This window comes from Ziziphus jujuba, chromosome 3 (genome assembly GCF_031755915.1).
Source record: "Ziziphus jujuba cultivar Dongzao chromosome 3, ASM3175591v1".
In the NCBI taxonomy this organism is placed as follows: Eukaryota; Viridiplantae; Streptophyta; class Magnoliopsida; order Rosales; family Rhamnaceae; genus Ziziphus; species Ziziphus jujuba.
Genome location: NC_083381.1, coordinates 10,748,504 through 10,764,207, shown reverse-complemented (window position 1 = coordinate 10,764,207; position 15,704 = coordinate 10,748,504). Strand labels below are relative to the sequence as shown.

General features: G+C 32.4%; 2 protein-coding genes across 2 annotated transcripts in view; one reads left to right on the top strand and one right to left on the bottom strand.

The window, feature by feature from the left end:
- LOC107422148 (putative lipid-transfer protein DIR1) overlaps positions 1 to 15,704 on the bottom strand; it is a 324,822-nt gene that overhangs the window by 25,122 nt on the left and 283,996 nt on the right. The window lies entirely within an intron of this gene.
- LOC107422163 (probable aldo-keto reductase 2) lies at positions 10,331 to 13,461 on the top strand. The gene is made up of 5 exons (XM_060815951.1): positions 10,331 to 10,693; positions 10,814 to 11,014; positions 12,407 to 12,579; positions 12,664 to 12,766; positions 12,984 to 13,461. The coding sequence occupies exons 1-5, from the start codon at positions 10,481 to 10,483 to the stop codon at positions 13,320 to 13,322; spliced, it is 1,029 nt and encodes a 342-aa protein (XP_060671934.1). The 5' UTR covers positions 10,331 to 10,480; the 3' UTR covers positions 13,323 to 13,461.

Genomic DNA, 15,704 nt, shown 5'->3' with positions numbered 1-15,704 from the left:
CAGCACCATGATTCTTCTATTCGGGCATTGATTGGCAATGTGTCCTCTTCCTTGGCACTTAAAATACACAATTTCATGAGTTCTTGAAGGTTTATGAACAGATTTATCTTCATATTTGTGTGCTTGGACAGCTTCGGCTTTAGCTTCTCTCTTTGGCCTATTGGAACTATCTTCTTCAAGTTTCGATTTTGGCTTGTTGTCAAAGATGGGATTGCTTCTCCACACACTTTGATTGGTCCTCCTGCTGCTTTAATCCAAATAATTTAAGCACCCAAAATTCAAATATCCAACAAAATAATTCTCCAGAAACTCAAAATATCACAAATCAAATCTCCAAATCAAACAAGTTCCCAAACTCAAATTTCAACACCAAATTCAACAAACCCGAAATTTTTTTTTTATTCGGCTTTACCTCTTCTTTTTTTTTTTTTTTCACTCACAGGACATAAAAAACTGCATTAGCAAGAATAATTACCAAAATTGCAATTCCAACTCCAAAACAAACACCAAACCCGTGACCTCCCAATCAAAAATTCAAATTGTGCGATTTTTTTTTTTTTTTTTAATTTCGCAAACCCCACTCTTCAAATTTTCTATTTTTTGAATATATGAATGCAAATATGTAAGACTAAAACAGAAAGGAAAAATCAACAAAAAACCAAAATTAACAAGAACAATGATGAAAAACAACCAACAAACTAGGAAACCTAATTCAACTAGGAATGAATTATTATTATTATTTTTTTTAATGATGCAGAACATGTATGATGATAGAAGCAACCTTAACCTAATTCTAAAATTGCAGATTAACAAAAAAAAAAAAAACAAATAAAGCAAATAAAGATAGATCAAACCTGAACAAAATTTGGCTCTGATACCAAATGATACGAACCTAGGACGACCTGCTCCTAAACCCGTATTATATTAGCCTGGATCTAATTATGTTCAAGTTCTAATGGTCATCTTGATCCCTAACCAACCTGTGATTAGAAACCTTGGTATATAATGAAGACGCCACAATAGGTGATAGAAATCCTATTCATAAGTCAAAACTAAAACACTCATTCACTAATGGTGTTTTAGGTGTTCAAAAGAACAAAAAGAATTCAATCTCATAAATAATTTTCTGTATAAAATTCAAGCTTCATTCTTATTGAAAAATAAGCCTTTAAATAGGCTACAAAGTCATGAAATAAAACCCTAAAAACAAAGGGAAAACCGACCATACAAAGTAGTTTCCTATGGTGGCCGAAATTCTCACTCCGTTCCTAATCTAATTTGGATTAATTTATTTATTTATTTTGAAATAGGAATTAATTAATTTACAATGAAAATAATAAAATAATAACTTTCCTAAACTTATTTTTCCAGCAAATAAATAAATAGAATCCAAAAAGTAATGGTAATTTCCTAAAACAAAAAGTAGAATCAAATTAGGAAACTAAAATACTAGCTTTTTGACTAAGTTGAATTTGACCATTCTTTCACCAATTTGAGCTCCAAATCAGCTTCAATATGTTTTTTAGGATGCCAAATAAGCTGACCATAAAGTCCCACACATTGCCCTTGCTTGGAAGAAAGAGAAAAAGCCAACTCAGCAAAATATAGTAAAGTCAGCACAAAATACAGTAAAAAACAGGCCAAATTTGAAATTGTCCGTACAAACCCTTTTTGAATGCCTTGACTTGATTCCATATCCTTTTAGACATATGTATTGAATCTATAAAGAGTTGGAACCATTTCATGCTGTCCGTTGTCCATATTAGCACCAAAACTGCTACCCAAGTCCGTATCGACTTCCACCACTTGGATGCTTAGAATAGGCTTTGTATCTTCACGTATGGACAACCTCTATTGAGAATTGATTACCCCCTGTATAAATGCTCCCAGGTTGTCCTTAAATCTCTTAATTTGAGCTCTTGTGATTGGCCTGATCTTCATTTGTGTCGGGTTAGCACCCCAGCGGGTTATCGGTTGAACGGGCTCGGGTGGAATCACATCATTTTGTTTGAGTTTTGGCCGAAACAATTCTTGAGCTTGGGTGTTTAATTTTCTGGGTCTTTGGGCCGAATTGATTTGGGGAAAGCGTTGCCTAAGAATAGATGAACCTAACAGCGCTGATTTTATAGAAAACGGTGGCCGAAATCGTGTTTTACAAATGGGTTTGTCAAGTGGGTCATGCGACCCATTAACAAGGAAACTGGGTTGACCCGCAACTCGGCTGAGGGAAGAAGATGTTGACGTCAACATCCTTCTTGCTAATGTTAGCATACGATTATTAAAAAAAAAAAAACTTGTTTTTCTTATTTATCTTTATTACTTATTTATTTATTTATTTGTTTATTAATAATTTATTTATCTATTGTTTTATTTTATTATTATTAAAAAAATTGTTATTTATTTATTTATTCTATTCCAAGATATACTTGAATTAAATTAAAATATCTATGTTTGGAGAATTGGATTATGTTAGCTTTCCCTAAAGAGGCTTTGTGCCTAGTTGGCATAGTAGTGTGGGATTTTAGGTACTCACCTATTATGAGACTTATTTTGTCTGCATTATGTGTAAAATCCAACTCCTTGCCTAGACAAGCCTCTAAGAAAGTTGAATATTCAGTTGATCAACCGATTGGATTGAGATTTCCTTTTCGGAATCTTCTCCATCTGAGGGACAATGTAATGTATGTTGGCATAGTGGATGAGATGTTTTATATTTGCCTATTTCATATGTTATATTTCTTCCACTTATTAACCAGGGTCTATACGAGTAACTAGGCTACCCTGTCAGTGGTTTTAGTTGCTTTGTATGACACTTGGAATGGAAGTGGAAGTTGATTGAATACCATGAATCACAGGTTCTAAGTTACCCTGTTGGTAATTCAGTTCATTGCATTTGATTGTAGTTATTTGGTTGACTGTTCCTGGCTACGAAAGGGTATATTTAGTGCTACAAAGACCCTAGTGATATTGATTTTATGTTTTGTTTTGAGAGGCTAGAAAATAGTTATGGTTTTATATATATTAAATGCTTTGTTGTGTTTATTATTTTTACAGTTAGTAGCACCCCGAATGTTCTACCTATGATTGCCATGATGAAATTAGATGGGACAAACTATAAGAAGTGAAAGAAAACTTTAGTTATGAATTTGACCTCTATGAAATTGGATTTAGCTTGGAGATAGATCCACCGGAGTAAGCAACTGATGAGAGTAGTATAGCAGTTAGGAAACTTTATGAGGATTGGAAGCATTCTAATAAATGCTGCATGATAATAATGGAGAATTACATGGACGAATCTATTTATGTTAGTATTCCTAAGGTTGATATTGCAAAGGAACTTCTTGAGGAGATAGAAAAGAAGTTTATCAAGTTTTATATGAATAAGAAGCATTATTATTTGGACATTTTGAATAATACTAATTATGATGGAATTAAATGAGTAAGAAACCATATTATGTTACTTTCTTCCTATTATAATAACTTGAGGGACCTTAAGATGGACATTGGAGAAAGGAAAGAGTACTTCAATAGAAGGTGTGACTAATGCAATAAAGTTGGACACAAGAAGATAGACTACTGGATTTTAAAAGGAAAGAAACAGAAGAAAGGTAATATTTTAATAATTGAGACCAATATTATTGATGTACCTGTGAATTCTTGGTGGTTAGATACTGGAGTAACAATTCATATTACTAATTCATTGCAAGGGATGATAAGGCAAAAAGGGGCCAACCAATCTTGAAAAGCATGTTTATATGGGAGATAGCTCAAGAGTGAAGGTGGATGTCATGAGAACAATCAAGTTGAAGCTTGCCACTGGATATGTTTAGAGTTACAAGAAGTTTCCTATGTACCTTTAATTAAAAGAAATTTGTTATCTATTTCTCTTTTGGATAGTCAAGGTTATAGTTTCTTGTTTGGACATAACAAAGTTGAAATGTATAAGGATGGTAAAGTTGTTGATTTGATTTATTTAATAATGGTCTCAATTGTTCTATTAATTCTGTTGTTGCTTCTATTGTTGCTTCTAAATGTCTAAGAGTTAATGATAATTTTTCAATGTTATGGCATAAGTGTTTGGGACATATCTCTAGGCACAGAGTGAAAAGATTAGTGAAGGATCGAATACTTCCTAATCTTGATTTCTCTAATCTATCGACTTGTGTTGAATGTGTGAAAAGGAAATTAACTTCTAAGGTTAGAAAAGATAAGATAGCAAAGTGCAAAGATGTTTAGGAGTTAATCCATATTGATATATGTGGATCTTTCACACCAATTGCTTTGGGTAGTTATAGGTATTTTATTACCTTCATTGATGATTTCTCCCGTTATGGACATGTTGAGCTTATTCGTGAGAAGTTGGATTCTTTGGTTGTCTTTAAGGAGTTTAAGGTTCAGATGGAGCTTCAAAAGAATAAGAAAATAAAGGCTGTGAGGTCTGACAGAGGTGGTGAATTTTATGGCAGATATGATGAGACTGGACGGAATCCAGGGCCTTTTGCAATATATTTATGTGAGTGTGGCATTGATGCGTAATATACAATGCCTAGTACACCTCAGTAGAATGGCATAATCGAGAGGAAGAATCGCACTTTGTTGGATATGGTGCGATCTATGTTGGCAAATTTTAGTTTGTCAGTTTATTTATAGGGAGAGGCTTTAAGGACGATGGCTTATATTTTGAATCAAGTTCCAAGTAAATCCATTCCTAAGAGTCCTTTTGAGTTGTGGTCAGGAAGAAAGCCTAGTTTGCACCATTTTCGAATATGGGGCTGCAAAGCTGAAGTAAGGATTTATAATCCCCAAATTAAGAAGTTGGATCCTAAAACTATCAGTGGATATTTTGTTGATTATTGTATTGGAACTAGGGGTTTAAGATTCTTTTTTTCTATCTCATACTACTAGAATTGTGGAATCAAACAAAACTGTTTATTTTGAAGATGATTTTTGGCTTTGAGGATAGTAATGGTCTAAAAGAGCCTCAATTTAGAGAAGAAAATGTACTCATTCCCAGTGGTGTTGTTCCTGATAGAGATGCTATTAATCCAGTAGTTGATGAACCAGTATTTGATTAGAATGAACCCATTATTGAAGGGCAGGATATTCCAGATATTGTAGATGCTGATGTGCCTTTGAGAAGATCACAAAGGGCTAGGAGGTCGGCTATTTCTGATGAATATGGGGTTTACTTGCAGGAGCATGAGTTTAACATAAGTGATGATTTAGATCCAATCATTTAGGAGGAGGCTAGAAGTAGTTCGCACTCAAATTTTTGATTGGATGCAATGGAAGATGAAATGAAATCTATGGCATCAAATGATGTTTGGGATTTGGTTGAGTTACTAAAGGGTAGCAAGCCTATAGGGTGAGAATGGGTTTTTAAGACAAAAAAGGACTCCAATGGTCAAGTGGAGAGGCATAAGGCTAGACTTGTAGCCAAAGGGTTTAGCCAGAAGGAAGGAATTGATTATACAGAGACATTCTCTCCTGTATCCATAAAGGATTCTTTTAGAATCATTATGGCTATTGTGGAGCATTATGACATGGAGTTACACCAGATGGATATCAGAACTGGTTTTTCTAAATGGTGATTTGTTTGAGAATGTGTATATGGTTCAACCAGTTGCCTTCCAGTAAACAGGGAATGGTAATTTGGTTTGTAAGCTTAAGAAGTCTATTTATGGTCTTAAGCAGGCTTTGACGCAATGGTATCTTAAGTTTGATGAGGTTGTCATAAAAAATGGCTTTAAGGAGAATGTTATTGATAGGTGCATATATATAAAGGTCAGCGGAAGCAGTTTTATATTTCTAGTGTTGTATGCTGATGACATACTCTTGGCTACCAATGACATGACCTGTTGGCTGAGACAAAACAGATGTTGTGCAACCATTTTGGCATGAAAAATCTTGGTGAGGCATCTTTCATTTTGGGGATCAAGATTGTTCGAGATGGGACTAATTATGTGTTGCAGTTGTCTCAGAGAGCCTATATTGATAGAATCATTAAGAAATTTGATATGCATAATTGTTCTCCTGGAAGTGTACCAAAGGTTTTTTAAGGATCAGTGTTCCAAGAATGATAAAGAGAGGATGTCGATGAGAACTGTTTGCTATTCTTCAATAGTAGGTAGTTTAATGTATGCTCAAGTTTGTACACGGCCTGATATAGTTTTTGCTGTGCGTGTGTTTTATAGATTTTTGAGCAATCACGGTCTTATTCACTACCAAGCAGTTAAGAAGGTCTTTAGGTATCTTCAGGATACTAAAGATCATATGTTGAGGCATCGACGGACCAATTTTCTTGATGTTGTTGGTTGTAGTGATGCAGATTATAAAGGCTATGTGGATGATAAGAAATCTACCATTGAATATATATTTATCATGGCAGGAGGTGCTGTGTCTTGGCAGAGTGCCAAGCAGTCAGTGACAGCATCCTCAACTATAGAGGCAGAATATGTGGCGTGTTATGAGGCTACTCGTCATGCAGTTTGGCTTTAGAATTTTATTCATGATTTGGGAGTGGTTAATTCCATTAAGAGGCCTATTATGATGTATTATGACAATACTACATTAGTATCTTTCTCCAATAATTTAAAAGGTACCCCTTTTGCGAGGTACATTGATGTAAAGTATTTTGTGGTAAAGGAGAAAGTTGAAAAGGGCATCATTACTGTTGTTCACATGCCTATTTACAGCATGGTAGCAGATTCATTGACCAAGGCCTTACTAGTAGGTATATTTAAGGAGCATGTGTCCCGTATGGGATTATTAGGCAGTTGAGACTGCTGTAGGTCAGTGGGAGTTTATTGTGTATTATGCAGTAATAACCATGTTGAGTATTATTTATTTATTTGATACATTAATATATATGGATCATTATTTACTTATGAGATAATTTATTATACATATTATTGCTCCTTATATTTACAGGCTTGTTGAGATTTTTAGTTTATATATGTGTATGTTGATCCACAGGTGCCATGGTGAGTCCCTACTACCTAGTTTAGGTGTATTGTTGTATCCTGTCGATACACAATGTGCTCGAATGAAATGGTATTGTGTGTGTTGGAGGATTGTACCTGGTTAGGTAAATCTCTACTTGATAGACTTAGTTTATGGCATGCAAAGTGCTCGGTTGAAATCGTATCATGTTTTGGGAGATTTACTGAGAGAATCTCTACTACCTAGTCTAGTATATTGTTGTGCCTTGTCAGTATGCTATATATTTAAATGAAATGGTATTATGGTTCGGGAGATTCTATAGTAAGTGAGTTTGGATTATATTATGACGATTATGCAGTCTAAGTGAGAGAATGTTAGATAAATTAATATTTGTGGTAAGGTCCTTAGTCACATACTCTCTATAATACTCCACTTGGCCTATTGGACTGGAGGACCAATTTTATTTATAAGCCAATTGACTTACCCATATTTTTCTATTATTATTATATTATTAATTTATTATTATTTTGTGTGCGTTAAAAATTAATGAGTAAGTTTGACTTGCAGAAATTATAAAAGGTCTAGGGTAAGCAAAAAGATACAGATCATATCTTGTGATTAGTGTTTTCAAAGATCATTGTGAGTGATTCGAGAGTAGAGTGTCCATAGGCGCTACTTTACGTTGTTTTCTATTTTGCAATATTAAAAGATTCAATTTATAAATGATTGCATTTGGAGGTTAGTAATTTATATTTTAATAAAATTTATTATGTATATTAGATCCGTAAATTCTATCAAGATATACACATCTTTCAACAAAAACTTGTTTGGTAAGCCTTTTTGTTTTTTTATTTTTTTCGTGGCTATTATTATTTTCTTTTAATTTTGTGTTTCCCTTAAATTTTACATATATATATATATATATATTTGCATCTTTGAATTTTACATACAACATCCATATTCGGACTTAAAATCCATATTTTAGATTGTTGAAACTTTAGATCATCTCCAATAGCTTTGTGGATTGTCATTTATGTGGCATAAAGATTGAAAATGTCTATGAAATTCTAAAATTGATCGCCAATCGTTGTATTTAAATCTCACTTAATTAATAATATATATATATTTCGTTTTTCCTTAAATAAAATAATAATGGTTGATAATATCTATTTGTTTATTTATTTTTCCTTTTAAAAAATTATGTTTTTAATAAATATTATTTTGCTGAATCACATTATCTAATAGACCGTCTAAAATAAATAGTTTTTTTTTCACAGTATTTGTTTATTTTTTTGCCATATCAGCTTGATAGGTATTTAGATAGAGCTATTGGATAGATTTTTTTTTATATATATTTTGATATGGCAAATAAAATTTAACAATCTATAAAGCCATTAAAGATGCTCTTAAATCCCAAAACGTATATATATTTTTAGTATTCTATATGTTTTATAAGTAAAAAAATAAAGTTCGAATAATCAAAATTATAAATAAATAACTAAAATAATATACTAAATATAGATAAATTATATATTTATTTCAAAAGAAAATATACTATATGTGAATAGAAAGGAATTAAATTAAGAAATAACATAATAAAAATGCAACTGAAAAATAAAAGGAATCCAAACGGACATGTGGTCGAAAAATTTTAACCTTTAGAATCTCTCGTACTTCAGTTCAATGAAAAATTTTAAGGCAAATTTTATTATACCTTTTCAATTTTGTTATTATTTCACTTAAACTATATAGTTTTGAAAAATTATCATTAAACTACTTTCAATTTTTTTTATATCTATCAAAATAAACCTATTTATTAGTTTTTGCTAGTTGATTTTAATAGTTAAAGGGTAACAAAAAGTTAAAAATTAGTGTTTTTTGGTTGAATGAAATTGTGAAAAATACAATTTTGACATTTAATTGTTAAAATTAATAGGTAAAAATTGATAAAAAGTAATACATGAGTCACTTTTGATAGATTTTAAAACTAAAAGGAAGTAAATTATAAATTTTTAAAAGTGTAGGGTCTAAATAAAATAATGACAAAACTATATAAATGGAATTTTTCCATAATTTTAAGAATCTAAAAATTATATTTAAAGAGGGAGAAAAAAAAAAAGTTTCAAAAGGTGTCATTTTGGCATAACAGAAATAAAAAGAGAAAAAGAAATTAAAAAAGACACGGTGGAAAATAAAGTAAACAAGTAAACAAAAATTTTCCCAAAATTTTAAAATAAATAGTATTTTAAAAAAATTTTAAAGAATAAAAAGTAAAAATTCTTTTTATAATCCAATTTCAGTTGCATAATTACTCTTTTATATTGCATTTCCATATAAACTATTATGATTTAAATTCTTTTCTTTTGTTTTTTTTTTCTCTCCCCACACCACAATCCTATTTATAAAAAAAAAAATCAAATATGAAATTATAATTAGTAAATTAATTAAAATTGTTTATTAAAAGTTTTATAGCAATAAATGAGTTTTTTTAAAGTTTATATAAGAAGTGGATTTAGCTTGCTTTCTACACTTAAAAGGGTCAAATGTCATTTTTCATTTGAGCAATGCTACACATTAAATTTGTTTATCAAAATTTTGATAAACAATGAGATTACAATATATGAGTGATTGATAGATTATTTATGCCCTACAATCATGGAAGTAACAAGCCAATCATATATTGACATTTCATTATTTATCAAAATTTTGGTTTACAAAAATAGTAAGTGTAAAATTATTGTTTTCATTTTAGAAAGAGCATATTGAAAGATCTAAGAGCATTTTCAATAGTTTTGTCTAGTATTAGATTTTTTTTCTTCTTTTTTTTTGCACATCACGAGAAATAGCCAACCAAGCAAAAAAACACTTCTTCAATGGGTCAAGAAATAGCTCTAAAAGCATCTTCAATTGCTCTATTTAGTATTAGATTTCTTTTTTGCTATATCACAAAAAATACAACCATTTAAAAAAAAAACTTTTTTAATGGATAAAAAAAAAAAAAAACAGTTTCGAAATAACCCTTTACTTTTAAAAGGTCTGTTAATATTGTATTACAAACAAATTTTTTTTTTAAAATTTAATTTTGTCAAAAGAATTAATAAAATATATATAATTAATTAACAGCCATAAATAGTAATCAATATATATATATATTTTTTTTGAACAATATAGAAATCAATACATTACCATTAAAAACTAATTTTAAAATTAATTACTTTACTTATACTATCTAAATTAAAAAAAAAAATCAAATTTTATACCAAATATACAGCAATCCACGTTTATGTTCTAATATAGGCTCTTACGCCCGTTCTCTTAAAATATTACGTCCGTTGCAGGGGTGATAGTATAGTAAAACGGTTTGCCGAAATATTATCTTTATCCAAACTTCCATTTTTTTAAATTCCTTGTTTACTCCTTTTCACACTTCATTCTGGCCTGCTTTTTCTTAATCCATCCAATCCATCTGATCTATATATATATATATATATATATATATATATGAAAGTATAATCTATGTGTGAAAATCCAGAGAGAAATGGCGCAAGTGAGAAGAATCAAACTTGGTTCACAAGGTCTAGAGGTATCGGCTCAGGGACTTGGATGCATGGGCATGTCAGCTTTCTATGGCCCTCCAAAGCCTGATTCCGATATGATATCTCTCATCCACCATGCCATCAACTCCGGCGTCACCCTCCTCGACACCTCCGACTATTACGGTCCTTACACCAACGAAATCCTTCTAGGGAAGGTCATTTTTTTTCCCTCTGCTTCCAAACAAACCCCATTCCAGTATCGGTTTTCATTTTATTTATTTTTTCTCAATTTGGGTTGGTATTGGATTTTTTTTTGGTGAATTGAAAATGGGCAGGCGCTCAGAGATGGACTGAGGGACAAAGTTGAGGTTGCTACTAAATTTGGTATAAGCGTTAAGGACGGCAAGAGGGAGATTCGTGGTGATCCTCAGTATGTGAGAGCCGCTTGTGAGGCCAGTTTGAAGCGGCTTGGAGTTGATAGTGTTGATCTCTATTACCAGCATCGCATCGACACCAAAGTCCCAATTGAAGTCACGGTGTCTGCTCCTGTTCTCTCTTTTCTTATCTTTCATTTTATCAAATTATTTATTGTTTTCTGTTTCTTTTTATCAAAGTCCTAAATGGGCTTTTATCTTTTTTCGATAAAACTAAATTGGTTATCAAATTTCTAAACTAGAACATATGTATCAAACTTGGTAGTGATTCATAAAATTTTGATTCTATATCTGCATTCTTAAGGAGAATGGATATGTTAGATTGTCCACGTAGGGATTGTCCACATTCAACCAAACTTGGCATCCAACATACCGAAGGTCTACCTGGTTTGCAATTGCTTTAAGCAAAGAGTGTATTTTCCATAAAGAATTTTTGTATATAACATTCAAAATGTAAGAATTTCGAATACGTCAGAATATGAAAAAGCTACAGCTTATTCCGATTGCTAGTAGAAAGCCTGTGAAGAATAGCTTACAGCTGGATAAAACAGTTTGTTGAAATTATACAGTGAAACCAAACTCCATGAGCCTGATCTGCTTTATTCTTTGTCTCTCTGAGGGCTTTCCTGTGTGTCATGGAAATATTGATAGCCTTACTCCTTGGAATTATGTAGTATGTTGGCAGAATTTTTTGCTTAGTTTTGTTATTTCAAGTTATCCCGTTATTTCCATTGCCATAGTTTACTGCTTTGCTTTGCCATTCATATGATATTGCTTCTCCTCCTAACCATAAATAACCAGCCTGTTCATCCTAGTTCAACCAAATGAGAGAATAATCTGAAGAAAAAAACTGGTTGAAGAGTTCAAATTCATAGGTCTCTCTCCTGATCTTTTTCTCTCTACATGCATGAACTGGGATAACCGGTGGGCAAAGAGAAATATGTATCGATGGGTAATTAATTAGCCTGGTATACCTTTTCAGTTTTTCTTCATATCACCCACTCGAATCTTACTTTAAACTAAGGCTGAGATCTGCTCCTGAAGAAAATTATGTCTATCTTATATGTTTAGGACAGTTTAGCTCCAGTCAATATATATTTAGTTTAGTGATAAGCGGGCTATTTGCTGAACACACGCCCACACAAACACACACATAGAGAGAGAGAGAGAGAGAGAGAGAGGGGAAGAGATGGTTAGCAAAGATGTGTTGATAAATCTTCATATTCCATCCACAATGTTAGGATCATGTTATTTTAGCTTTAGAGGATAACAAATGTAAAATGCCTTAACAAATTAAGTGTATATTCGAAAGAAGTAAAATTGCATTACTATTAGTGGAGTAATGCAATATCACTATCTTTTGTTACTATTCGACTTTTCTGATTAGCTATTAATTGTTTTGGAACTTGAATATGTATCAAATTTCAAATCTTTTGAGAAATATAAAGGATGTTGTTGGGAATTCCATGATATTAATATTTGTATTTTAACAAGGTGGGGGAGCTCAAGAAACTAGTTGAAGAGGGTAAAATAAAATACATTGGTTTATCTGAGGCCTCTGCTGCAACAATAAGAAGAGCTCATGCTGTTCATCCAATAACAGCCGTGCAGCTGGAATGGTCCTTGTGGTCGAGAGATGTTGAAGAAGACATAATTCCTACCTGCAGGTGAGAGGCTTGGTGTAAAAATAAGTGATTTTATTCATAAAACAGCTGTCCATATCCTAACGCTCTATTTCCATACTTTATTAGGGAACTTGGCATTGGCATTGTAGCATACAGTCCTTTAGGTAGAGGATTCCTGTCATCCGGACCCAAATTACTAGACGAACTGACCAAGGAAGACTTTCGAAAGGTTAGTAGATTTTTGCTTAATATAGTTATGAATTACAACATTAGTTCTCTCTAACATAGAGCTTGGTTCAGAGAATACCAATAAACTTAATTGTTTCAATTCAAGATTCTGCTAGACCTGTTTATGACTGCCATTGAATGGTACTTCTTATGTACTTATGATGTGATTTTGATAAATCCAATTGAATTGTGATGTGAAATGTGTATTCCATTTGTAGAATCAACCTAGGTTCCAACCAGAAAACCTAGAGCACAACAAAACAATATTCGAGAGGGTGAATGAAATGGCAGAAAGAAAAGGATGCACACCATCACAGTTAGCTCTTGCCTGGGTTCATCACCAAGGAAATGATGTCTGTCCTATCCCGGGAACTACGAAAATCGAGAATTTTAACCAGAACATTGGGGCACTTTCTGTTAAACTGACACCAGAAGAGAAGGCAAAGCTTGAATCTTTTGCTTCAAAGGATGTTGTTAAGGGTGAAAGATATGCGACCGGGATTCCTACTTATAAGCAATCAGACACTCCACCATTGTCTTCATGGAAGGCCACTTAAGGATAGGCCTTCTGCCATGTCTGATTATGCCTCTTGAGCAAGTCATGAACTTGTTGAGAATCTAAGTATTTTTCTGTCAGATTTGGATCATAATGTTATATGGCTCACTAATAAAAGCATAGAACCTTTGTGTGCAAAATTTTCGTATGTTGTATATCTATATCTACAAAGAAGTAAGCTATCTTGTCATCAATGGCATTTGAGCTGCCTATGATTGACCTCCTAAACCCCGAGGTGAGGTTGAGGCAGAAGCCTAAAACCCAAAGGAAATTCGTTACGGGAAACTGATGGTGTTGATTCAAACACTCTAACTTAGTTGCGATCTAAGGTAGAGAACACTAGTGGAGTGCCACTAGAGCACCAGAGAGAGAGTAAGAGAAAAGAAGAGATAGGGGTGATAGAATCAGAAAGAGAGTCTAGGTCTCAATCCCTTAGTTAGATTGAACTTGTGCTCTTATAAAGAGAGAATGGAAGGTTTTATTTGCGACATCTGGCACTCTGCATCGCCGGGTGGGCGCCATATAGCTCTTTCTTTCTTGCCCAAAGAAGTTCCTTCCTGCTCAAGGAAGTACTTTCCATGTGGAGTATCTTTAGACCTCTCTGGAGGTGCCAATTAGAAGTAGTGACAAGCTTTGTACACCAGGATCTTGCACGTTGTTGTCTGAGTCTGAACCATGATCCATCCTGGCCCATTTGAGGTCTCATATATGCCTATTAGCATTTTTGGATTGGTCAAGCTCGGTGAAAACAATATTCACACCTCCGTTTGTTCAGCGAGTGTCTTCATTATTCATCCTTTTTTAGGTTCTTATTGAATCTAGCATGAGTACGAACTTGCCTTGGTAACGAGTTTCTGACATGAGTAGCTTTCAGGTCTTTAGACACGAGCTTCTTTTTGTGAGAACGACTGGCCTCATACTCCTCTGAGGTTATGATCCTAAATTTTATAGGGACAAGCTTATAAGGTCATTGAACTCTTCGAGGTTGTATTGTATGATCAGGATGTCCCGTCTTACGTAAGCTGTTTTCATGACCTGAAATTATCTTATGACCAAAGATCTTTTCACAACCTGGGATTGTCTCTTTTTCTTCAAGGTTGTCCTTCATCTGAGCCTATTTAAGTTAGCTAGGTGAAAATATATCCACAATAACATAGAATCCACATGTTTTATTTTTACACTACACAAAGTTATAAGAAGTTAGATTCATGACTGTTACATTGATGATGTGATATAACCATTATATTAAGACTTATTGGATCAAATGTATTTGATGTGATTTATCATCCAATTTTAAATAATCCTATATGCTTATCCATGACAAAAAAGTTGAGGATACTGTCATTTGAACCGGACTATATATATAATATTTTATTTCATAAATATATTATACAAGATTATAAAATAGTTTTGATTATTGATTAGGTGACAAATCGTTATAGGCTGGTGATTATCCTCAACTTTTTAAGTTGAGAATGCCCTCGTTGGAACCGGATTATATATATATATATATATATAATATTTTATTTCATAAATATATTGTAAAAGATTGTTAAATAGTTCTGATTATTGATTGGGTAATAAATCATTATAGACGGGTGATTATTAGGTCAGCTTGAATGTTTTTTTAGAATATCAAGAGAATTAAAAAGTAACTTGATGTGCCGTTTGAAAATAAAGCCTTATTTCTTGTAGATTTGGCCAATCAATATGCAACCTTATTCTTTTTTGTGCGAGAAAAAGAAATTCCACATGATCAAACTGACGCAAATATCATTGTATAACATTAACCATAACAAAGGGATACAAGATAATTTGGCATTCCTCTTAAGCTCCATCAAGTCACATTAAAAAAATTAACATTCTGGTTGAACCACAATTGTCGCCAAAATAAAGGTTTAAGTATAAAATTAATTTAGTTCAAGAAATAGAGAGATTTTAGGTTTGTTTATTTATTTTATTTTAAATTTTATCTAGGACTATTTATTTGGTTTAATTTTCCTTTGATCTAGTTATTAGATGGGTCTCGTTATAATCTAGTTCAAGTAGAGTAGTTTATTTTAATAAGGATTGAAGTTTGAAAATTTATATATAAGGTCCTTCAGAAGACAGAAGTATACAACTCACAAATCACTCAATATTACAACCTTTTCTACGTCTCTCAAACTTTAGTCTATAGCCTTCTAATTTTTATTTAGTATTCTAGCTTTTATTGTTTTAGTTATTTTATTTTATAATTCTTTATTCGTAAGGTAATAAAAAAATCCATTAAGATCCTTTTATTCTTAATTTTTAAGTATAATTGTCTAATTGAAGCTAGAATTTTATACATTTTTATTTTATTTTATTTTCTTTCATTCAAATTGAAGGTGGCATGCCAGCA

Excerpts from the sequence above, each read along its gene's own strand:
- LOC107422163 (XM_060815951.1), top strand. The coding sequence starts at position 10,481 with ATGGCGCAAGTGAGAAGAATCAAACTTGGTTCACAAGGTCTAGAGGTA. Across the intron at positions 10,694-10,813 it reads ACGAAATCCTTCTAGGGAAG|GCGCTCAGAGATGGACTGAG; the intron begins GTCATTTTTTTT and ends GAAAATGGGCAG. Across the intron at positions 12,580-12,663 it reads GACATAATTCCTACCTGCAG|GGAACTTGGCATTGGCATTG; the intron begins GTGAGAGGCTTG and ends ATACTTTATTAG.